A 27,088-nucleotide genomic window follows, 5' to 3' on the forward strand; every position below is an offset into this window, starting at 1 on the left:
AACAGATAAAGAGTTTCCCAGACAAGCAAAAGCTAAAGGAATTCATCAACACTAAACCAGCCTTACGAGAAATGTTAAAAAGACTTCTCAAGGATATAACTAGGAATATCTCACTGATATAGACAAACATATGGTAAAGACCATGGATCAACCACTTAAAAACTAGTATGAAGTTTAAAAGATGTTAAATTATCTAATTGTACAATAATTAATTAAAAGTTACACAAAAATATAAACATGCAAAATATGATGTCAAAAACATAGAACACAGGGGTAGGGATAAAAATGTAGAGCTTTTTTAGGATGCAACTGAACTTAAGTGACCACCAACTTAATACACCGCTATATGCACAGGTCGTTAAATACAAACCTCTTGGCAACCAAAAACTGAAATCCTACACTGGACACAAAAATATAAATACAGAGAAAGGAACCTAAACATACCATTAAACAAAGTCATCAAATCACCTGGGAAGAGAGCACACGAAGAAGGAACAGAGAAGCGCAAAAAGGAAACAAGTGCCTATCTATCAACTATTCATGTAAACGAACTAAATGCTCAGATCAGAAGACACAGGGTAGCTGAATGATTTTTTTTAAAGACCCACACACATGCTGCATACAAGAGACTTATGTCTCATCTAAAGACACACACAGACTGAAAGTGAAGGGATGCAAAAAGAGATTCCATGCAAATGGAAACAAACAAAAAAAAAGCTAGGGTAGCAATAATTAGACAAAATAAAATTTAAAACAAAGATGGTGACATGAGAGAAAGAAGGGCACTGAATAATGAAAAAGGGACCAATCCAACAAAAGGATACAACACATACAAACATCTAGTCACCCAACATATCAATAGATGCACCTAAGTTCATAAAGCAAATATTAACAGACATAAACAAGAAACTTACAGTATTACAATAATAGTAGAAAACTTGAACACCCAAATTATATCAATAGACAGATCAACAAACAAAAACTCAACAAGAAAACGATGTGTGTAAAGGATACATTGGACCAGACAAGATTAATATAAGTATACAGAATATTTCACCCCAAAACAGAAGAATACTCTCCAAAATTGATCACATGTTAGGCTACAAAACAAGTCTCCATAAACTTCAGAAGACTGTAGTCATATCAAGCATCTCTTCCAACCACAAAGGGATGAAATTAGAAATTAGTTACAAGAGGAACCTGGAAAAATACAAACACATGGAAAGTAAACAACATGTTACTAAATAACCAACGGGTCAACAAAAAGATGGAATAAGAAATTCACAAATACCTTCATACCAATGAAAATGGAAACACAGTCTTCCAAATTATGTGGGACACAGAAAAAGCAGTTCTAAGTGGAAAAACTTACACCAATACAGGCCTACCTAAAGAAACAAGAAAAATCTCCCCCCAAAATATCTCACCCTACATCAAAAAGTACTAGAAAAACAAGAAGAAACAAAGCCCCAATTTATTTGAAAGAAAGAAATAATAAACATCAGAGTAGAAATAATGAAATAGTGACAAAAAAATAGAAAAGATCAATGAAACTAGGAGCTGGTTCTTTGAAAAGATAAGCAAACTGATAAACCCCTAGCCAGACTCATCAAGAACAAAAAGAGAAGCCAAATAAATAAAATAAAAAATGAAAGATAAGTTACAACCAACACCACAGAAATATAAAGAATCATAAAAAAATACCAAAACAATTATACACCAAAAAGGGGACAAACTTAGAAAAAATGGACAAATTACTAGAAACATACAATCTTTCAAGACTGAATCAGAACAATTACTGTACAGACTGATTACTAGTAGTGAAATTGAATTATTAATCAAAAGAGATCCTAATAAGAAAGTCCAGAACTAGATGCTTCACAGGTGCATGAATCTACCAAACATTTAAAAAAGTTAATACGTATCCTTATGAAACTATTCCAAAAAGTTGAAGAGGAAAAGACACTTTCAAACTCATTCTACAAGACCAACACCAAACCAACACCATTCCCTGACACCAAACCAAAGACAAAGAGAGAGAGAGAATACTGCAGGCCAGAATCCCTGATAAACACAGATGCAAAAATCCTTAACAAAATATCAGCAAACCCAATGTAACAATACCTTAAAAGGACCACACACAATCCCAGTCAGGTGGGATTTATTCCTGGGATGCGAGAATGGGTCGATATCCACAAATCAATCAACACAATACACCACATCAACACAACAAAAGATACAAATTATATGATTATCTCAATAGATGCAGAAGAAGCATTTAACAAAATTCACCATCCATTTATAATTAAAAAACTATCAACAAAATGGATACGGAGGGAACAAACACCACCAGCATAATAAAGGCCACACGTGACAGACCCACAGCTAACACCATACTCAATGGGAAAAAGCTAAAAGCTTCTCCTCTAAGAGCAGAAACATAACAAGGATGCCCACTCTTGCCACTTCTGTTCAATGTAGTGTTAGATGTCTTAGCCACAGCAATCAGATAACAAAAGGAAGTAAATAGCTTCCTAATTGGAAAGGAAGAAGTAAAACTGTCATTATTTGAAAGTGACATGGTATTACATGTAGAAAACACTGGACTCCTCCAAAAGAACCTACTAAAACCAGTAAATGAATTTGGTGAAGTTGCAGGGTGCAAACTCGATATTCAGAAATCGGTTGCATTTCCACACATTATAATAAACTATCAAAAAGAGAATTAAAGAAAACAGTCCCAATTATAATTGCATCAAAAGAATAAAATACCTAGCAATAAATTAAACCAAGGAGGTGACAGGCCTGTACCTAGAAAACTATAAAATATTGATGAAAGAAACTGAAGATGACACAAGCAAATAAGAAAGATATAAAGTGTTCATAAACTGGAAGAATTAATATTGTTAAAAAATGTCCATACTACCCAAAGAACTCTATGGATTCAACGCAATCACTATCAAAATATCAATGGCATTTTTCACAGAATTAGAACAAATAATCCTAAAATTTGTTTGGACCCACAAAAGACCCCAAGTAGCGAGGGCAATCTTGAGAAAGGAGAACAAAGTCAGAGATACCATACTTCTCTAATGGCATTTTGTAGAATAGTTTGTAAAATATACTATAAAATATAGTTGGCAATATAGTTTGTAAAGCTATAGTTTGTAGTATATTACAAACATTTATATTATACTGTAAAATATACTGAAGTATATTATAAAATATTATAATTTGTTGTCATCATTATACAATACTATATTTTATTACAAAATATATTGTATTACAAAATATAATATACTAAAGTATATTGTAAAATATACTACAAAGTATAGTTTATAAAGTATAGCATAGTAATCAAAATAGTATGATACTCATAACAAAACAGACATATGGACCAAAGGAACAGAATACTGAGCCCAGAAATAAACCCACAATTATATGGTCAATTAATCTATGACAATGAAGATGAGAATATACAATGAGAAAAAGACAGTCTCTTCAATAAACACTATTGAGAAAACTGGACAACTACCTGCAAAGGAATGAAACTAGACCACTTTATAATACCATATACAAAAATAAACTGAAAATGGACTAAACACTTAAAAGTAATACATGAAACTATAAACTCCTAGAAGAATACATCGGCGATATACTCTCTGACATCAGTCTTAGCAATCATTTTTGTGTTGCCTCTTCAAGCAAGAGCAACAAAAGCAAAAATAAACAAATGAGACTACATCAAACTCCAAAGTTTTTATACAGGGAAGGAAAGCATCAACACAACGGAAACGCAACCTACTGAATGGGAGTAGATATTAAAAAACATATCCAATAAAGGGTTAATGTCTAAAACATATAAAGAACTTATACAACTCAATGTTTTAAAAATACAATTTAAAAATGGACAGATAATCTAAATAAACATTTTTTCCAAAGACAATATATGGGTGGCCAACAAGCAAATGAAAAGATGCTCAGCATCACTAATCACCAGGGATATGCATAGCAAAACCACAGTGAGACATCCCTCACACCTGTCAGAATGGCTAGTATCAAAAAGACAACAAATAACAAGCGCTAGTGAGGACGTGGAGAAAAGGGAACCCTTGTGCACTATTGGTAGGATTGTAAATTAGTGCAGCCACTATGGAAAAGAGTATGGGAGTTCCTTAAAAAATTAAAAATAGACTACCACAAGATCTAACAATTTTACTTCTGGGTATATATCCAAAGAACATAAAAGCACTAATTAGAAAACATGTGCACCCCTAATTTCATTGTAGCACTATTTACAATATTCAAGATATGGAAGCAAACTAAGTGGCTCTTTATAGATGGATGGATAAAGAAGATTTAATATATATTACACACACACACACACACACACACACAGCCTGGAATAGTATTCAGCCATAAAAAATAATGAGATCTTGCCATTGAAGACAACAAGGACAGACCTAGAAGGTATTATGCTGAATAAAACAAGTCAGACAGAGAAGGACAAATACTATGTGATTTCACTTGTATGTAGAACCTAAAGCAAACACATAAAACAGAAACATGGATTCAGGAAACAAAATGATGGTTGTCAGAGAAAAGGGATTTGGGGATGTGGGGCCTGTAGGTGAAGGGGGTTAAGAAGTACATTGTTCCACTTATAAAATAAATAAGCCATAAAAACATAATGCACAGCATGGGGATATAGTCAATAACATCGTAAGATTTTTGTATGGTGAGAGAAGGTTACCAGAGACTTACCATGTTGATCATTTCATAAGTATATAAATATCAAATTCTTATGTTGTACTCCTGAAACTAGTATAACATATGTCAACTCTACTTCAATAAAAATAAATATATATATTGCTTTCAAATATAATATACACACTGCAAAATTAACGGGAAACAAGCATTTGAATAACGTAACAATCACAGGTAACAGTTTACCTGAACAAACAAAGCAATGATGGCGATCCCATGTGGCTTCCCCACAGCCTCGTCAATGCTGCCAAACAAGGTGGCGTTCCAGTGGATCAGATGCAACTGGGTGGGCAACAATAGACAGGTCACCTCGTTACTTAATGCACTTCCATTTCAAAAAGCAAAGACATGTCAACTTTCCTTAACTATACATGTGTGGTACCACATGCAACAGGAATAGCACAAATAGATTACTGCTGTAACACGGGTTCTCTGTAGGAATGTCTTCCTTCTGATTTCTGAACAGCAGTGCTGCTTAGTGGACTGCTGCCTCTCCAGTCCTGCTTCAGTCCTCATCAGGACCACATCAAAGGAGACTTGGCAGATTTCACATTGATGGGGTTGCCTGTCTTTGTCATGCCCCCTGGGTCTCAATGGAACAAAACTCTGGGACAGGGAACAAACCCTAGAACTCACTCACAGGATGAGCACCTTCGGTGTTTCCATCAAGAATAAGACAAAGCCAGTCTCAAATTCTGATAAATTATTTCAACCCTCTAAGAATATCCAGAGATGGGATCCTATAAAAAATGTTGCATCTTTTTAAAGCCATGGTAAAATAATGAAAGCTGATAAGGAGCGCTAAAAGGAGGCCCTTCCCCAGTTGAGATAAAGTTTTATCTGTGAAGGAATGACAAGCAATGCTCCAGAGACTCCTTCGCTCCTGGTCTCATAAAGCTTTGGAGCTTTCAAGCTTATCTAGAAAATGCACTTGCTCCTACAGCCCTGATAAAACCCTTCCAAGAAGCCAGATTCAATTCCCTGGCTAAAATTAAATGACCACTGAGGTTCTTGGTTAACAGTAGCTACGTACGCCTCCGCCTGGAATACCATCTCCGTCACTATAGCTTTTAATCAAGTTATAATTACTCACTACTTTAAAACACTGTCTTATTTAAAAAATAGTTCTCATCCAAAAAGACACAGTTAAAATTCAACCCCCATGTCATTTTAGCATCCATATTAAAATATTGCTGAAAATTAGCATGAAGATTGCCACAAATTTGTTTTTTCGGATAAATTTGTCCAAGAACAGGAAATTCTAAAACTGACCACTAGAGGGAGGTAATGAAGTCTTCTGCCCATGTGCAATAGGAATGGTAGCCTAGGAAACGACTATACCCAAGACCAGGGTTGGGTCAGGCTATGAAAAAGCCACATAGACTATGACTGCCCAATAACTGTAACTGTCAAGGCCCTGCCATTAAGAAAACAATGTTTTATAACCTTTCAGTTAGTAATCAAAGACCAGCCAATTTTAATCTTTCCCTGTCTGGCTAAACAATAGCGCAGGCATCTCAGTGGAACAGACCAGTGTACATTGGTGCTGATAAGAACTGGTTGCCTTAATTAAATCAAGAAAAACGGCCCAAGGTTGAAACCTAATTTTATTTCACAAATTACAAAGTTCAAATCAACATTTTCCTCACTTCTCACAGCCACGTTATGGGGTGTTTTTTTCTGATACAAAACAAATAACTAAAACAACATCATCATTTCCTTTCTCTCTCTTTTTTTTACAAGCTTCGCAATTCAGGAACATTGTCACTCACACCAGCTCTTCAAAAATCTGCTTCACATTTTCTGTGTTTAAAATATGTAAGGGCACCCACTCCTTAGGTGTGTGCTGCCTGCGCTGACCTCATTTCCAAGATGGTAGTACATAAGAGTAGCTTCACAGCAGAGAAACACTGACAAACACTACCTGAGCCAGGTGATCAAGGTCAAATCCAGCAATTATCAGTCATGTTGAAAGTGCAGATGGCTAATTCAAGCACCAAGCAAATTTCCAGCACCTTCTGGAGATCTGTTATAACCTAGTACATATTTAGTTTTATGTAGTAGTGACCTTAATGCACAATCCGCAAACATAACACTCCACAGTTTATTGCCTCTTAGCTTCAGCTCACTCTGTGCTCCTGAAACCCCTCCTCACTCCACCTGTATTAGTCTGCTAGGGCTACCGTGACAAAGAATCACACAGACTGAATGGTGCAAACAATAAACATTTATTTAGTTCTCACAGTTATGGAGGCTGGAGTCCAAGATCAAGGTGTCAGCAGGTTTGGTTGCTTCTGAGGCTTCTCTCCTTGACTTGCAGATGGCTGCCTTCTCCCTGTGTCCTCCCATCATCTTTTCTCTGGGCATGCCTGTGTCCCAGTTTCCTCTTCCCTTAAGGACACCAGTCACATGGGATTAGGCCCTGCCCTAACAACCTCATTTTAGTCTAATTACCTCTGCAAAGATCCTGTCTCCAAGTACGGTCACGTGCTGATCTACGAGGAGTTAAGACTTTAAAATACGAATGGGGTGAGGACACAATTCAGCCTGTCACACCATCCATCTTACCTTCCCCTCATCTTACTGAAATTTTTTCAGATCGCAAAAGCCTAAATTTTTCACATCAATTTCTGTTCTCCCACAGTCCCATTCTCCCCCCATCATCTTGTATTTCCCCTTATATTAGTGTTGCTCTGTTCCAAAAAGCAAAGCCACATGGATACAGGAAGATTATCAGTGCTTCTGAAGGACTAAGAGTACCTGTGGGTAACGAAAGGATATTTAAGTCTGGCAGCGATGGGAAAGAAGAGGCTAGGAAGTTAGAGGGGTTCAGACTGCACAGGGCTTTGACTTTTATCATAATTGTGTTTTGGGAATCACTAAAGCAATACTGCAGTGACTAGCATTATTCCTTATGTTGCTTAGACTGATAAAAACTCCCTCATGCCAAGGTGTTTCCTTTGAAGGCCCTTTTGGCAGTAGGGGGGTGAACTGGAAGTGTTAGGCATGGGAGGCTGGAAGATAAGCCAGGATGTGACCACAAAAGTTCTGGCTGAAAAGCACTAATAAACATGTGGGATGGTTAATTTTATGTGCCAACATGGCCAGGCTATGGTGCCCAGTTTTGGGGTCAAACACTAGCCTAGATGTTGCTACGAAGGTAGTTTTTTAGATTTGATAACCTTTAAATAGGTTATCAAATAGATTATTTGATAGGTTATCAAGTAGACTTTGGGTAAAGCAGATTACCCTCTACAATATATGTGGGCCTGCGCTATTAGTTGAAAACCGTACAAGCAAAGAGTGAGGTTCCCTGAAGGAGAAGCAATCTAGCTCCACATAGTAACATAAAAATTTCACCTGAGTTTCCAATCTTCAGTCTGTCCTGAAGATTTCTAAACTGTCATTTTCCACAATCACCTGAGCCATTTCCTCAAAATGAATCTTAACTTATCTTTCAGTAGATAGACAGAGACCGATACAGACACAGACATAGACATGGATCTCTTTAGCTGTATAAAATCTGTCCAGAAAAAGTCCAGCCATCATTAACATAATGGGAACAGTTTGTGAAACATCCATGTAACCTGGCAGCCAAAGAGAGTGGACTGGAATGCGCATGTGTGAACAATGATGACTTCACTGTACTAGTCAGTGGGGGCACTAGATGTCGTTGAGTGAGCACGTGTACTGTATGACCATTGCATTCAAAATGACTGAGTGAACACAGCAATGAATCTGCATCAAATTTTGCATTAAACTTGAACATTCCTCATGGAAACTATTCGGATGCTCGGAAAGCTGCAGCTATGGGCAAGTGAAAATTGGCAGCTTCATCAAGACAATGCACCCGCTCATGTATCACATCTCAGGCAGTTTTTTCACAAAACATTAAGTCACCCAGGTGACTCAGCCCCTCTACAACCCAGACTTAGCACCCTGCAACTCCTTGTTTTCCCCCAAAACTAAAATCACATTTGAAAGGTAAAAGATTTCAGACAGTCGATGAGATTTGGGAAAATACAATGGGGCAGCTGATGGAGACTGGCAGAACTGTGTGAGGTCCTAACGTGCCTACTTTGAAGGGGACTGAGGTGTCATTGTCCTGTGCACAATGTTTCTTGCCTCTTGCATCTCCTTGAGTAAATGCCTCTATTTTTCGTATCACATGGCTGGATAACTTCCGGACAGACCTTGTATACCTGTTTCTCTGGAGAACCCCAACTGATACAGGTTGTACAAACAAATGAAAAAAAGTATAAAGATGAATAGAGGTTTAAATCTGAACAAGGCTAGTAGGGATAAAGACGGGGCTCTACCAATTAAAATGACAATATCTGGAATTTATTCTCCTAACACTAAACATGGTTCCTTTGGGGAAGGGAAATGGAGGACACAACAACCCACTGGTTATCAGAAAGAACAAATTAGAACTTCTGCTCATATTTATCCAGTGTCTTTTTAATTTGGATTCTTTTATGCTTCACAAAAAAGATTTGATAGATAGGAAGAAAGAACAAAGGAAGGAAGGAAGGAAGGAGAGACAGAAAATGAAAATACATATTAGTACATGAATATAATGTATTAATAAATATGGACATATTAAGGATATGTGCTCCAAATTTCTTTTAGAAACAAATGGTTGTGAATGGAAAGGCATGTGATGCTAAGAATATGGTTTAGCAAATGAAGAAGTGGCCCACTGTGTCTAAGGGAGGCTTGGTAGAGGTCTAAGCAGACAGTTATTATCAGGCCAGGGAGCTGGAAGATGAACTTCAAAGCCTGAGTGAGACAGGCTCTGGGCTGTGTCTGGTCTACTGCAGAGTGCGGAACACAGAGGCGGAAACACAGCATACCTCTGCAACTCTGCTGATCAATTCTTAGAGGCAACAGGCTCTCATAAAAGACCTCTGCGCTAGGATCACAAGCTTTAGATTCTTGTTTCAGTTCCACAACGCCTCAGTCCTGTTAACTTCACAAGGCACTGAATTTCTTTGGGCATCAGACTCACATAAGGAGTGCTTTATCTTGAAAGCATGGCTTCTTCATACCTTTCCCTGATCTTGCATAGTACTCTCTCTATTCCTGTATTTTGCTGTAGGTGTAGCCAGCAAAGGCATAGAAGCAGAGTGATGAATTTTGATGGAGAGCAGCTTCATAATCTGTAGTGAAGACCAAGTATATAGACAACTCTTACCATTTCTAAGGAGCATAAGGGTTAAATGGTATTATTGCTACATCTACGGCCTAGACTCAGACACTCCCACTCTGCTCCGTCACTTCATTCCTTGAGGGCCCACTCGACTAAAGATGACCGCAGGCAGCACCCAGCCTCACTAAGGTCTTCTGGAACCTTCTGAGCACACAGTCCAGCAGGTGGCACAGGGGCTGCTTCTTGAAGTTTGAACCCAAACTCCAACTATGGCCACCGACAAAAATAGTTGGTAAAAAAGGAACAAGAATTCTTCCTCACCTGAAACAATGGGCAGTTCTCTGCTCTCCCTTCACTGATTCTCCCTCAAAAGACCAAACATTTTGGCTTCCTCCCAACGCAGGTACGTCAGAGTAGAGGAGCTTTCCCCCCACACTGCCCAACCCCAGACACCTCAATGTATGTGGACAGATGTGTCCTTGTGTTTGCCAACAGTGCACACATTACAAAGAAACAAAAAAGCAAAGATACAGGATCACTCTATCAGCATGGTGACCACCATTCCTTCCTAGTTAAAACAATCGGACCATGGGATAACAACCATCAACACCCTCGTCATGGTTTTAGAGAAAATCTCTGGCTGAGCCGTTCCCATAGGGCTCAGGGGTTCAAACTGCCGGCCATGGATTATCCTGCTGTGCCATGAGTCCCTGTGCAACGTTAATCTTCATGTACTTAACTCGCAGCAATAAATTTGTCCCAAGTTATGAAACTGTGACAAGCCGTAGCCTTATAATCATTTATTTGTCACTGAGAAAATAAGTTTGAAGATCTCATGGCAGCCTAACAGAAAGCTATCTTCAAGATAAATGAGGTTTATTATTAACATAAATAACATGACAGCATTAAAGTACAAAAGCATGAATCATGAGAAATGGAAAAAGCAGTAAAAACGGCAAAGGCAATTATGACCCAAGTTTCCTTCCCTGGCCCAGCGTGCTCACACAAGTTCTGTGAAGTCTCTCGTCCTCAGATGCTTAATGGGCACTTCCTTTCGAATGACTTCGTATCAACTGAGCTAAGTATTTCTAGAACTGACATCAATTTCCTTTTTAAAAAAAAGGTGCCCTCCCAGTCTCTTGATGGAGCCCCCCGTTTCCCGGGCTTTAGACCTTGAACTTCCACCCTTTATGTCCAACTCACCAGGGCCTTCTCTCCAGCCCTTAACTGTTTATTTATGTTACAAAGCCCAGTGAATCTCTCTTTAGTGCAGGTTTCACCACATTTTCTCTGCTCCAAAATGTCCAGTTTCTTTATTTTACCCCTTTCAGGCTTAAATTTCTCTAACCTCATTCTAACTATCCCTAAGATACTCAAATCAAGTATATCTTCCAACCCCTCAAAACACCGCCCCCCATTCTGTTTATGTTCCACTCACTTGAAATGCTGTTCCCTGCTTCTCTCAATTCTACCTCTCCTCCTAGACCTTGGGAGGCCTTTAATAGACAGACAGATTGGAGATGGAGATGGTGGATAGGGTACAGAAATACAACTTGAACCAACTGATATAAAAAAGGGGAATAACTGAGGTTTCTACCCTAAATTACCCCCCAAAAGTAAGATGAGCTCTAGTAAGATGAGTTTTAGGTGCGTTGGAAGTTCTACCACAACAGTTCAATTGGTCTCCCACAAGTAAGAGACGCAGAACAAGAACAGCTAAGGGTAAGGAATGCGCTATTTCTGACACCTAGAGATAGCCTCACAGAGTCAGGTAACCACGGGTCAAGTCACGAAGGAGAGTGACAGAAAGGCAAGGACTTAGGCTTTGGGAAACGGTGACATGAGGAAAAGGAGGAAGCCCAGAAAATTCCCAAGTCCTATTAGGACAAAGGAGAAAGACTTTCTAGAGAAAAAGGGTGCTCCGCAGTGTCGAGGTTACTACAGCTACAGAGAAACAAAAAAAAAAAAATGAGGATAAAAAGAGATTTGGGATATATTTTTTTTAAGATTATTGGGAAGGAAACTGCACTACAACACAAGGAACCATGGCAGGCATGAAGGCCTCAGGATAAGCTGAGTGGGGCCACGTAGGCAGTATCAGAACACGTACGTCAAAAGGCAGTGGTTTCTTCTTTTTTTTTAAAGATTTTATTTATTTATTTATCTTTAGAGGGGAAGGAGAGAGGGAGAGAAACATCAATGTATGGTTGCCTTTCGTGCGTCCCCTGCTGGGACTTGGCCTGCAGGGAACCGGCCTGCAACCCAGGCATGTGCCCTGACTGGGAATTGAACCTCGATCCTCTGGTTCGCGGGCCCGCGCTCAATCCACTGAGCTACACCAGCCAGGGCCTGATTTCTTTTTAATGAGGAGAATCAGTATGCTTCAGTTGAAGCAAAATTCACCTTTCACTTTTAGTATTCTTTAATCCTATAATGGGGAGAAGTAAAACTTGAAAAAATCACAGACTGCCATAAATGTTTATGTCAGAAGTACTCAAGGCACTTGGGAACAGATGTCAATGACCCTGAAAAACATTTTTCTGCCAAACTCTAGTCATCAAGAACTTTCCTCTGAGCCAGGCCACTACCTGGTACGGATTCACAGAGGAAAAGGGGTCATCAGGAGCACAGCCTGGCGCCTAGGCCCTGACTTTGCTTGTTTTCCTCAGCCACAAAGAAACTCAACTATGGAGAGCTGTGAAAAATCCAGCTAGTTTCTGAGTTTTGGGAGCCAAGTCGATCACATCAACCGTGCTCTCACTCCTAAAATATCCATTCTCAGAGCGTTTGGAAAGAGCTATAAAATTAGAAAATGGAAAAAAAGTTACTGTCTCAACTACATTTATGACATTTGGAGTTGAAGGAAAGAAGGTATTAAATACTGAAAAATTGAAAAAGGTGGGGAGGGGGAACTGGTGAAATGTTTGAAAATGAAATGGGAGCATTAACTAATAGAAAAACAGCAGAGAAAGCCCCAGACTCGCTCTTAATTACCGGAAGCAGCTGTTCACCTGCACAGAAATGGAGATTTAGGGTGTATTATTTTCAGGTGCTCCCACACTTTAAAACGCCATTGTCAATACACTATGTGGCTGTTTTTCAGAGAAGGACATTCAAGGTGTAGACAGATACAGTAGTGGCACAGTGCTGTAAAGCATGGAATGGAAAACAAATTATTTGAAACTCTCTCTGTCACCTCCTTGTTATGTTTGCCTGAACTTAATTACGTATCTTCTTATACAGGTGAAAGGAGCAGGAGCATTTCAGAGCATCTTCATCCATTAATACATTAATATCGGAAGGCGTTTATCGTGCTTTAGGGTTCAGAATCCTCATTGGAAAAGGCACTACTTCTATCTAATTTACAAAAAGATTTTTTCCAAAGCAAAATGATCTTCTCTTAGAATGCTGATTTCCTTTGGTTTATGTTGCTACAGTTGCCCTCCAAGAAACAGGGCAGAGTAATACGGTCAGAGGTCTTCGCCAAAAGTGGGGCTTCCTTTACGAAGGACGTCCACTTTGAAAGGCCGGGAAGGGTTGTTGGAACAGTCGCAGGGATAAAGAAACAAAAGAGCACGCCATTTTGAAAGATTTTGTTTAGCGTAAGATGAGAAGCAATTAAAAGTGAATCTTAGACACTGGTTTCTTGGTTTTCCAAGAAAAACCCTTGTTTTGTAAAAGAAAAATATCTGAATTGCAGGTTATGCCTGCAACTAAATTGCTATTAACCTAAATTCTCTATATTTCATTTGTTATTCCATAAAATAAAGAAGGTAAAGAGACTACCAAAGTGTCTTGGTGTTATAGAATATAAGTCACATGTAGATTGCATCTGTTTGCCTTGTACGGTGAGTCAGTGCCTACTGCTTCTCTGTAGTCTTTCCCCTTCTACCCCCAAATAAGAACTACAACTGACAGATGACTTCCTGAGTAATGTCAGCATCCAGCAAAACATTTACTGAGTGCTAGTAATGTCTAAGGTGGTAGTGTTCACTGCTTTGAACATTGTAAATACAAAGACCTCAAGTCTTTTTATTAAAAAAAAAATCCAGGGTGTGAATAAGTAAAAATATAAAATTGATAGTTTGGGTATTTGTGTTTATTTAATGAGCCCTGAGGTTACATTCTCTGCCAGGCACTATTCTTCGCCAACGTTACCTCATTTGGTCCTCACTAATTCTATGGCTGTCCCCACTCCCCACCTTAACAGGAAGGAAATGGAGAGACCGAAGGTGAAGAGGCCTGCCCTACGCTGCACAGCTAACAAGAGCCAGGACCTGGACCAGGCAGTGTGGGTCCCCCACCTCTAAGCCAGCTCTTCCCTCCAAATAGAAAGGGAGGGGAGGCATAGGACAACTGTAATGACATAATCAATAAAATATATTGGAAAAAAAGAAAGGGTAGAACACTGATCAGGGAAGAACTCACAGTGTGAATGTTCACACAACACACAGAGGAATGACAAACATCATTCCCTCCAAAGACAAGAAAAACTAGGGGAAAGAAATGGAGGGCGTGCAACCCAAGAAAGAGCTCGTAATCCAGTCAGGCAGTGCCCAACACCAAGAGCACACAGTACCAAGTTGCGCACCTGGTGTGAATGAGCAATCTTACTACAAACTCCTGAGAAAATTACCTGTGCTCTCGGAATCCCAGCTGTAAATGAGAGATCACACTACCTAATGTGTAAGGCCGTGCAAGGGCAAGAGGTATTATCTGGAAAGCCCCCTGTAAATGTCAAGTAAATGCAGACTAGAGCCAGTGAGGGGAGGGGGGAGGTGCGGGGAGGAGCTGCCGCAGGAAGGTAGGCATGGTTGTATTTAAATACCACGGTCTTCAGTGAAGTAAGTCAGACAGAGAAAGACAAACACCGTATGATTTCACTTACATGTGGAGCCTAAAAAGCAAAACAGATGAACAAACAAAATTAAGCAGAAACAAACTTATTGCTACGGAGCACAAACTGACGTTTGCCAGAGAGGAAGGGGATTACGAAATAAATACTACCTTCCAGTTATAAAAATCAGGAATGGGGATGTAATGTACAGCGCAGGGATGTGGTCAGCAGCATCCTTCCAACTGCATATGACACCAGATGGCTCCTAGACTTACTGTGGTGACCATTTTGTGACGTACATGAATGTTGAGTCACTATTTGTACACCTAATGCAATATTGTTTGTCAACTAAAATTTTTTAAATAAATGGAAGAAAAAGAAAACAAGAGCATGATCTTTGAAAATAAAATGCTCATCTCCGTTCAGTTTAGTTATGTTCTCATTACCCTGCCTGAACTCAACTATTTATTTTCTTAAGGTTTAAAGATAATTAACAATGCTTTCCACTCTAGAAAGCCAGGTCACTTCCATCAGAGTCACAAATTCAAGGGTGTCCAGGAACTCGGCTGATGAATGAAGGGAAGAACGGAACGAGGCAAGGAGGGGGAGAGCTGTGAAAACCAGAAAATCGGCACCCCACCCAAAGGTGGTTAGGTACCAAAATTTACAAAGCACAGTGCCAGCTGGATTCATCCCTAAATCCAACTCGAAGGTCACCACTTTGCCACCTCTCATGCACATCATTAATATTCTAACCAAGATCTCCTGCCGGGAAGAGCGAGTAAAACCATCTGAGCAGGTCCTGCGTCCTGCTAGCACATCCTGCCATCCTTTCCTCCCTCCCGACCTGATGTCGAGATTTCATCCCTCTTGTCTAGGAGTCGCCCTGTGCCTTTGCTCTCTGCTCCATTCTTCTCCTGACCACTTAGAGTCCTTGGTCCACCAGTTCTTTACTCTCCCAAGCCTTGACCTGGTATCTCCCTGATAACTGCTCATCGTCTTATAAATCTGTACAAATTTTCCTCACACTTAAAAAAAAATCCCTTCCTTGACCTCACATACCCTCCTAGTACCTTCCATTGGCAGCAGACTTTTTCACAGGCGTATCTGCACTCCCTGTCGCCACTTCCTCCCAGCCCTTCTCCTCCACAGGCCACTGAAAGTCATCTCTCATCCCCACCTCTTTGGTGAAACTGCTCTCCCCAATTCACCAGGAACCTTCTTCTGCTCAGTCACACCTTTTGTCTGTCTTGCCTGCTCTACAGCATCGGAGACCCCTGCCTGTTCTTCTTGAACCACCCCTTCTTGTGGGCGCCCTGGCAGCATACTCCCCAGGGTTGTCCTCCTCAGCAGCCATTCACCCCGGGCTCCTTTACTCGTTTCCTTCCCCTGCCACCGCCCTCCGTTCTGGCAGGGCTCCGTCCTCTCACCTATTCTCTTCTCCATCAGCACATTCTTGTTAGGCGATCTTATCTACCCTCACATCTTCAATTGTCATCTAGAGACCTACAATCCCAAAATCAACATCTTTAGCCAAAAACTTTGTCCCGAGTCTAGATTCCTTTACTAAACTACGTACTGAAATATTTTAAAGTTAGCATTTCACAACTGAAGTCACCCCACCACCTCCCAGACCTATGTCTTCCTCTTTGCTCCTGGCTGCCTTAATGGACCCAAGCCAAAAATCTCTTCCACCTCCCCTCTTCCCTTACAAACAACCAAGACCTAGGTCCTGCCTTTTTCTACCTCCTTAAAATCTCCCCAATCCACCTGCTCTGCTTATGCTCATGAACAATTCCTTGGTGTAGACAGCGATAACCTATTACCAGAATTACAGCCCAGGTCTTTTAACCCATCTCCATGCTTCCAAAGTCAGCTTTCCAAATTCATCCTCCATCCAACAGTTATAACAGTGCAAACCTGGTCTTGTCCCCCACTCCCCCACCTGGAAAGTTCGTTGGGGCCTTCTTATTGCCCGTAGGGTGTAGTTAAAATTCCTTAACAGGAAATGCACTTGAAAATGTCTTTGTATAATTGTTAAAAATAAGGTAATTTTGGTTTATATATTAACTATTTCAGGTAAGCTGATGATAACAATTACAGTAATAAGCTCTTTTTAGTAATAAGAATGCATATAAAGCAATTTTAATTGGATTTAAAATTCAGTGCGGTTTCATTTCTCTATGAAATAACACTGTCAATTTTCACATTCCAACCTTACACACTGCATACATTACCCAATAGACTAATTTTCAGGAACAACATTTTAAAAATTCAATTACAATATTCCAAATGTTACAGATTACAGTAAAATGCACTTATCTGAAAATGTTAAAGAAAAACCATTTTAATCCTCACTGGTAGCACAGAATACTCACAGGCTTTCATTTTCTCTCCCCTTTTTTTTTTGCACTTATCCAGAGTAAAAATCAGAACCACTTTATTAGAAATAAGAGAAGGCACATATTGTACAGGAAAGAGAAAGGTAGCTGGTCCGAGTCTTAGCCATTACCCATGGCACCTTGGGCAACTTAACATCTCTTGACCTAATTACTGAGCTGAAAAATAGACATACCCTGGACCAGTATGACTCAGCTGGCTGGGCATCATCCTGCAAAACCAAAGGTCTCTGGTTCAATTCCTGGTCAGGGCACATGCCTGTGTTGTGGGTTCGGTCCCTGGCTGGGGCACATAGATCTTACTCTCGCTCTCTTTCTCCCTCCCTTCTCCTCTCCCTAAAAATAAATAACTAAAATCTTTAAATTGTTTTTAATGGACATAACATCTACCTCTAAGGGATATTTTAATAATTACCTAAGAGATGGCATGTGCCCAGCACATAGATATTTTTTCAGAAGTGTTTTTAACTCTGTCCCCACAAGGCCCTGAGGACTACAGTAAAATGAATCTTGCATTAACTCCATGGCCATGAGCTAATGCAATGGACACAAAACTTTCCAACACTATAAATATAGTATCTTCAAAATACTGTGACGAGAGTTAACTTTGACAGGCTAAACAAATAAATGTATACATAGAGACATATGTAACCAAATTTCACCAAAAACATTCCCCATGGAATGGAGGAATTTTCCCCTGTCTCTAGTTAAATGACTATAGAGGCGGGCTGTCCAGATCTTATAGACAAAAACTCTGTAGAAATCTACACCTATGCTTTGACCACCAAGTACTTCCTTATGTATATGTTTTTAGTGTACTTGAACATGGTAACGAACTAATCCAACTCACTGACTGCTGGAGAGAGGTGCACATAGGATGATTCTTTGGCAAACTCACCATAAACCACATCACTTCCAGGACTAATTAAAGAGAGCCATGCTCCCCTGAGATTTCTGTAAGACCTAACACGTAGTGCTGCGCTATAGGTAATCAAACAGGAACCAATTTATTTTAAAGAACATTTTAGAAAACTGGCTTTAAACCTACTACTGACCTAAAACACAGTGCCCTAGTTTTTTTCAATGTCGTGACAAGGTAAAGTATCACTTTTGTTAATTGAGGTGGAACTTGTACCAAAACAGCATGGGTGAAAAAAGGTCAACCAAGAACAGGAAAGGCATCAGTGGGTGTGAACCAGAGAAAGCACAATTCAGATAGGAAACTCAATTTGCCTTTATATGACAAAGCACTTCAATTTTGTGCAGCTCATAATGCCACAGGGGAAAAACATTTCTAAAACAAGACGATTACATTTCACACCTAACCCAAAATGTATAATCATCAGTGGTGAACGGGCTTTAAATGCACAGAAGGCAGATATGCGACACCAGTTAGAAATGAGGACTTTGCTTACACCCGATCTGGCCCCACACTGGGCCTGCCCCTCCAGACCTGGCTGGCCCCTCCGCCTCACAACACTTCCTTTGTCTCGTCCCAGGGGTCACGGCTGTCTAACTAGCACATACACTGCACTGCTCACACCCTTGTTATTTTAGGCACCCAAACCATTTTCCAAAAACCTAAGTAAATTCAGGGAACAGAAACAAAATGATTGTTTCCTACAAGTTTTTACTACATAGCAATTTGTTTTATCCAAATAAAATATATCAATGAACAAAATGTATTTTATGTGTATATGTACTCATTGAGATGGGCCCCTTAGAAAAACAAGAACATAACTCAGAAGACATTTTGCTATCTAAAATGATTTTAGAGATATACAGTTATTTTATTATCTTTGCTTTTATATAATACAGTATTAGATGTTTTTAATTAATTTGCTGTTAAGCCTTTAACAGGAATGAAAGTATAATAAAAACATATTCCTGTGGGAAAATGGTAACACCATGTAATCAGAGGTGTCAAACTCATTTTCACCAGGGGCCACATCAGCCTCAAGGTTACCTTCAAGGGGCTGAATGTAATTTTAGGACTGTGTAAATGTAACTGCTCCTTAACTAGGGGCAAGCAGCTCAGCACTGCCACTGGGTAGAAACAAGGTGCTGGGCCGGACAAAACAGGTGGAGGGACTGGATTCGGCCCACAGGCCTTGCATTTGCCACCTGCAAATAAGTGAACACTTCACATCACATTTTCTTTTCTTGTTTTTTTTAAGTATATTTTATTGATTATGCTATTACAGTTTTTGCAATTTCCCCTCCTTATCCCTCCTCTGCCCTACACCCCAAACCCTCCAGCATCCACCCCCTCTCAGTACACATCCATGGGTTGTACATATAAGTTCTTTGACTTCTTTTTCCTATACCATTCTTAACCTCTCCCCTATCTATTTCATACAGCACATATTCAGTAGGCATTGTAAGAAAGTTAAAAGCAAGGACTAACAATACCACACAAAGGTGGACATTTAGTCTATAATAGCAAGCCCAATGAAAATATAATGTTTCGAAAATTTTATTTTAAAATGAGAAAATATAATCACTATTAGAAAGTATTTATTGAACACTTACTATATTAAGCTGTCCTGAAACCTGGCAAATTGTCAGAATAATTGCAGAAGAGATATCTAATGGGATGAACAGCACATTTTTCAGATAGGCCTCTAACTAATTTAACCGAATGTTCCTTTTTCAGCAGTTGATTTCACCACACACTCCCCTCCCCTCTCCTCCACGGAACAGAACCCCATTGCATTTATGTATCAGAAGGTCAACAGTTCATGAGAATGCTAGACCCCTCCTCAAACCCAGAGGTCGACTCTTGATTAAGCTAAGACAATTAAAGCTTTGTCATTTCTCTTGAAATGGCTGTTTCAGGAAACTGTATGTACAGATATTTTAACCGGAGACAGGTGAGGAGAATACTTCTGGAGGGTAAGAGGGAGGAAGACTTCTGGAAAAATGTTTCCTAGCTCTTTAAAAAGATTAAAAAGGTGGTAACAGAATGGATTTGTGCAACCGTGGCAGTATCCACTAGAGCTGAACTAAACCTATCCTATAACCCAGGCTACACTTTTAAGTATACAGTATGTTCACCGAAAGACTGGAATATTCACAGAAGCTCTATGCTAAGAGACCAGACCTGGATGCCATTCAAATGTCTAAAAACAGTAGAAAAAAGTATACTGTGGAAAATTCACATAGTGAAATACTATACATGAAAACAAGCCAGTGAAAAGTACATACCAGAGAGCATTATGCTAAGTGAAATAAGCCAGGAGGTGAAAGACAAATATCATATGATCTCACCTATAAGGAGAACCTAATCAGCAAAACAAACAAGTGAGCAAAACAGAACCAGAGATATTGAAAATAAGGAACAAACTGACAGTGACCAGAGGGGAGGGGAGAGGGATGGATAATGGGGGAAAATAGGGAAGAGTCACCAAGAAACATATATAAAGGACACACAGACAAGGCCAACGGGAAGGAGAACTGAATGGTGCGGGGCAGGGGACGAGCATGGCAGGTGAGAGCAATGGGGGGAAATGGTGACAACTGTAACTGAACAACAATAAAAAAATTTTCAATGCCAAAAAAAAGTACACACCACAGTGCAGATGAGTGTATAAACTTAATGCTGAATAAAACAGAGCTTGCCGTATTGTATCGTTCAATCTATATAAAAATCTCAAAACAGACAAAACTCATCCATAATATTAGAAGTCAAAATCATGGTTAACCTTCAAGAAAGCATGAACAAAGCTTGTGGGATATTGGTTATGTTGGGTTTATTCATTCTGGCTTCATAGGTATTTTCACATTATGCAAATGCAATGAATTGTGCACTGTGATTTGAGCACTTTTCTGTGTTATTTAAAAAATTTACTTAAAAAAAGATGGCAATGGCATCAAAACCACAACCAATAAGGTAAAAAGAGTGATAAATTAGACTTCACCCAAATCAAACACTTCTGGGTATCAAGTAACACCATCAAGAAAGTGAAAAGACAACCCACAGAATAAAAGAAAATATTTGCAAATACTTTCATCTGATACAATACTTGTGTCTATAATAGATAAAGAGCTCATACAACTCAATAAGAGCTCATACAACTCTATTTTTCAAAGCTAGCAAAACACTGAATAGAAAAATATAGGAATGGCCAAATAAATACATGAAAAGTTGCCTGCTATGATTACTCACTAGGGAAATGCAAGTCAAAACCAGGATGAGATGCCACTTCACAGCCACTCACAGGGCTGTGATCGAAAAGACAGGCACTGACAAGTGCTCGCCAGCACGTGGAAACGTCAGAACTGCTGGTGGGACTGTAAAACGACGCTGCCACTTAGCGCAACAAGTCAACAATTCCTAAAATGTTAAACAGGGTGACCATATGACTCAGCATTTCCACACCCAGGTATATAGCCAAAGAAATGAAAACAGACATACACACAAAATTTATGCTATGCAAATGTTCCTAGTTACGTTACCCATAACTGCCCAAAACTGCCAATCACCAAACACCCGCTGATGAATGTATAAACAAAATGTATATCCACGTAACAGAATACTCTCCAGCAATAAAAAATAATGAAGTACTGATACAGATTTAAAAGTTTACACTAAGTGAAAGGAGGCTGTTGGAACCCACCATATATTCCATGATTCCATTTATATTAAATGTCTATAATAGGAAAATCCATAGAGACAGAGAGCGGATTAGTGGTTACCTAGCGCTGAGGGGACAGGATATGGGGTGTGACTGTTTCTTTTGGGGGTAACAGAAGTGTTCTAAAATTAGAATATGATGGTGGTTACAAAGTGTTGCAAATATTCTAAAGCCATTGACTTGTACACTATAAATGGGTGAATGTTATGGTATGTAAATCATCTCAATAAATTTATCTTAACACAGGTAATAAAGCATCTCCTCTTACAACCTTTAACCATTAATTCTGTGAGGATTTGATGCTAGCAGTGATACGGTCATCTTACAACCCTGAGTGAAAAAATCGAAAACAAAAAGCCGAAATTCTGAAATAACTTGCAGAAAAACAGACAATAACTAGCCTTTGGAAACACAAGTATAGCTCGGGAAACTGAATTAACCAATCCCAGAACTGCCCTTGGACTGCTTGTGATGGGAGAGGAAACTTTCTTATCATTTTAGTTGGGCCTCTCATTACTTGCCTGAAACCAAAGCACACTCCTATTAAAAAGAGGTGGAATGTGAAGCAAAAGCAGTCCATTAGTTACTTACATCAAGTATTTCAGACATATATACAGCATAAATAACAGAACACATAAAGTAAAAATTTTATTACAATCCGAATGTGGGCTCTGATACACAAAACATAGTATTTCTTGAAGATGAAGTTATATTAAGAGTAGACAAAAGGTGGATTGAGCTTTTTGCTCCGATACAGAGCTTTTCACCAAACTAGTCTAAGTGGCATTCTCTATATCATCATCTAAAAAGTAAAAACATGAAGAATGTCAGCCCATTATCAATGAGCATAAAACGTGTCCTCAGATAAGACAATTTTAGGAATACAGATTTAATCTTAAATCTCTTATTCTCACATTAACGTTTCTTCACAATAAGCAGTATATTGTATTATTGGTTTATTATTGAGTGAGCAGCTTACTAAATTTCAAGAATGGATTAATTGTTGATAAGTACAATAAGTACAATTGATAAGTACAACAGATGTTACTGTTGGAGCTACAACCACAGTGTGTAAAGTAAGGGCACAGGATAGCCCCTCCCTAGGCTCAGGCGTACAGTGTCCACTCATAAAGCTCCACATGATCAGACTTACTCAGGAACAGTGCACACTCCTGTGACTGACAGCAGTCGTGATAGGATGTCAAATTAAAACTGCAGCCCTGGCTGGTGTAGCTCAGTGGATTGAGTGCACGCCTGTGAACCCAAAGATTGAGGTTCGATTCCCAGTCAGGGCACATGCCTGGGTTGCAGGCCAGTTCCCAGCAGGGGACTCATGAGAGGCAACCATACATTGATGAATAAATAAATAAATAAATAAATAAATAAATAAAATTGCAGCTGATATCACATGACATTGGATGGAGAAGACACTCTGTGCTTTTACATTAACTCATTTACCTAGAGCTACCCTTACATGGTGCACAAGTAAATATCAGCTGCTGCAGTGAAACCTGGTCTGGGCATCTCTCCTGAGTCACATCTGCATTTCCGTCCCCTTCCTGGGCATCTCCACTTGGATGAATGGCAACTGTCAAATCTTCAACATATCAAAGCGGACACTACAATTTTCCACCGAAAGATGAGTAGTCTCCCTTTTGGGCATCCCTTAAGAGCTCCACCATTCTTCCAGCTACCGAGACTCAAATCTTAGAGACATCAGGCTCCTCATTTCCCCTCATCTACAAACTCTGGAAGCAGCGCTCAGTGAGCACTGAATGTTCACTCCCCACGTCATTTTGAACACTCTCTTTTTCCTTGTCAAAAGCATCATCCCAGTTGATATCATCTGAACATCGTGCCTGTTTCTGTAAATGATTTCCTAAAGGGTGTCACCTCTTCTGATCAATGAAGTTGATTACATTTCAGTAGAGGACATATTTCAGAGGGGAAATGATTTTTGCGTGTTTTGTTATTGGTGTTCCCAGTACCTAAACTTGCACAGTAGGTGCTCTATAAGTATTCGGTGAACAAGTAAAAATTTCATAACCATTAAATGTAGAACAATGATCCCAGTGCTCTTTGTAAAATACTATGTATACATCATACATAGTTCCCAGTGGAAACTTTCCATTTTGGAGCTTCCATTATTTGTCCCCAACTTGCCATTCTAAATTTATCTCTTGCTACTTAATTTATAGTTCCCCTAAATTCCATCTAGATTATCACAAAATTGTTATATTTGTGTTATAAATATATATAGTATATATATATATTTTATATAACTATGTATTTATATATTATTAAATTACTATGAAATGCTATGGAGAAAAACAAACTACAGAAAGGAGACACAGACTACACGCAGGTTAAGGAAAGTTAAGGTTAATTTCAATGAATATGTGACATTTGAACAGAGGCCCAAAAGTGCTGAAGGAGTAAGCCATGTGCCTACCTGAAGGAGGAACATGCCAGACAGGAGACAGCAAGGACCAAGTCCCCAAGGTGGGGGAAACACATCTCTGCTCCATTTACATCCTCATCGCCTAGCACTATGTCTAGAACTTTCCCATCTATTTTTTCAGCCAGGTGTTTATATTATTTAAAGCCAGTACATGCCAGACACTTAAATTCTATTAGAAGTCAAACCAAGCTTCCAAATATAAAACTTCCTAGGACTTATCTTTCCGTTTAATTATAAAAAATCTCAACCAATCTCAAATACAAAATGACTATGTTTGACCTTGACATATTTCCTACTCCCTCTCTCTCCTGGCACCCCCGTGTTATTTAACAACACAGAGGCCTCCCAAGCCTCCTGATCAAGATCTACCTTCATTTTTCACCAGCAAAACACTGGGTAAATGCTTACTGAATCATGCTCCAAAATATATTATAGTAGTTGATCAGTCCAATTATCTCCCCTCAAAGAAGTGCTGGGGAGAGAGAGGCAAAGTCACCTGTCATCCTCTCAAATCTTCATCTCCACGGGATTCACTATTTGTTCAGTAACACATGTGACTTCCATGTTTCTGACACTAAATTCAGACAACCCAGGATAATTCTTACCATGAAGAGGACTCAAATTTAACTAGATCAAGAAGCAACATGTCTAGTTCTCCAGAAGCTTTTAGCTCACCCAGGTCAGTAATGCCAATAAACAGAGTCTAATAACCTAAAGTAAAATTCTGCATTACTAGCAAAAATTACGGTTTTTACACCAAACTCAAAATAAAGCTCTACTAAAGTTTACACATATGTAAATGTAAATACCCATTTCATTTGATGCATCTTCATTTGTTCCTTTCACAGTCAATATCCTTTTGATGACTGCCACTTTCTTTCATTTTTAAAACACAGAAATTTGTGGGAGTCAGCAGGTGCACTGACGGAACAGGGCATCTCTGAGGAACAAAGTCACACGGGCCATGGGAGGGCTATGACAGAGGAAGGGAGACCCTGGGAATAGCAACTACAACAGCAGGCTGTGGCAACCCAAGAGGCAAAGATATCATGAAAAGTCCCCTCAAAAAACACTGAAAAAAGGGTTCTCCTGGGCACTGCCGGGGAAACCCAGGCAGAAATACATATTATCCTGTGAAGATCAATATATTAAGACCATTAGACTGAAAATAGAAAATAGAAATTCCAAAGCTAGAAAATTTTCCCCTTAAGAACACAAATCAACTCCAGTCAACAATAAATAGAAACTAAAAATCTGGTAATCTTCCGTTTAATTCATTCTTCCATTGTGTGGAGAAAGATTAGGTGTAATTACAATTCAAATTACAGCGGGTTTACTGTAGCATCACAGGTTTTTATCTCTCCATCCTACCTACAGCTCGGAGCATTTTACAATTCTTCAAGTAATTGGTACGCCAATTACCATTGTTCTTTACCTAATGTGAGAACACTCTGGGTTTAAAAGCAATATTGATAGTAACAGGATAAAGCGACTTTTATCAATAGTATCATTTATTAACTCAACTACATCAGCTTCTCTGCACCATGGTACCTCACTTTCTGACTCCCTTTTTTTCCTATAATTATTCCATCACTATTGCATCACTCAAGTTCCATTTCCTAGCATCATATTGGCCTTTTCCAATCACTCACCAAGCCCTATCCTCATGCCCTCAACTACATCTTTCGTGTCCACCTCTTCTATTTCCATCCATGTCATTTTTATTCAGCAAACTCCTCCTCGATCATTAAGGCTCAGCTCCAAGATTCATTCCCTTCCACAGCTTTCTCTGAGCCTGGCAGATGTTCCATGATGTGTGTGTCCTTTTATATTTCATCGCCCAAAGGCTACTTTCACATAACCTATCACCTCGTGGGGAACGTAGATTTCTTCTAGACCTCGACTATTTCTCATTTATGGTTACACAGCAGCACCAACTGTGGCAGCGAATGCACAACAGTTGCTTCCTAAGTGTGTTCTGAATTGTTTTATATTGTCATTTTACCCTTCAATTCCTTTCTTTTCATGTTTCTTTTTTAGTTTTATTTTTAAGTATATTTTATTGATTATGCTATTCACTTGTCTGGGTTTCTTCTTCCCTTTATTCTACTCCACCCTGCACCGCCCCCACCATCCTGCATTCCCCAGCCACCTTAGTTCATGTCCATGAGTTGTACATTTAAGTTCTCTAGCTTCTCCATTTCCCATACTATTCTTAACCTCCCCCTGTCTATTTTGTACCTACCATTTATGCTTCTTATTCCCTGTATCTTTCCCCCCATTTTCCTCCCCTTCCCACTAATAACCCTCCATGTGATCTCCAGTTCTGTGATTCTCTTCCTGTTCTACTTGTTTGCTCAGTTTTTGTTTTCATTTTTGTTTTTTAGGTTTCGTTGATATTTGTGAGTTGGTTGTCACTTTACTATTCATAGTTTTGATCTTCTTTTTCATAGATAAGTCCCTTTAACATTTCATATAATATGGGCTTGGTGATGATGAACTCCTTTCACTTGACTTTATCTGGGAAGCACTTTATCTGTCCTTCCATTCTAACTGATAGCTTTGCTGGATAGAGCAATCTCCTTAATTCCACCTCTTCCAAACAGACTAAAGAATCATTAAAAACAAATACTGTTTTTTCACACTTTATATTCTCTTGGGCTTTGCTTTTAAATAAAGACAAATGTTTGTTAATTGAACCACTTCTCTATCTTGCATTCCTGAAAGCCCCCAAATTCAGTATCTTCCTGTTCACCTGCTCCTGGAGAAAAGGGCCTCTAGCGCTCCTGTGGGTCTTCAGGAGGCAGCGCCCCTGCAGCTGAGCAGAGGAAAGGC

General features: G+C 39.3%; 1 protein-coding gene across 1 annotated transcript in view; it reads right to left on the reverse strand.

Annotated features, from left to right (window-relative positions):
- CA8 (carbonic anhydrase 8 (inactive)) overlaps positions 1 to 27,088 on the reverse strand; it is a 109,195-nt gene that overhangs the window by 43,402 nt on the left and 38,705 nt on the right. Inside the window, exon 4 of the mRNA XM_037058603.1 lies at positions 4,954 to 5,049. Within this exon, the coding sequence (XP_036914498.1) occupies positions 4,954 to 5,049 (96 nt within the window). The remainder of the gene's footprint in view (positions 1 to 4,953; positions 5,050 to 27,088) is intronic.

The sequence above is a fragment of the Sturnira hondurensis genome, unplaced genomic scaffold, assembly GCF_014824575.4.
Source record: "Sturnira hondurensis isolate 20B ecotype Veracruz unplaced genomic scaffold, ASM1482457v3 Scaffold0010128, whole genome shotgun sequence".
Lineage (NCBI taxonomy): Eukaryota > Metazoa > Chordata > Mammalia > Chiroptera > Phyllostomidae > Sturnira > Sturnira hondurensis.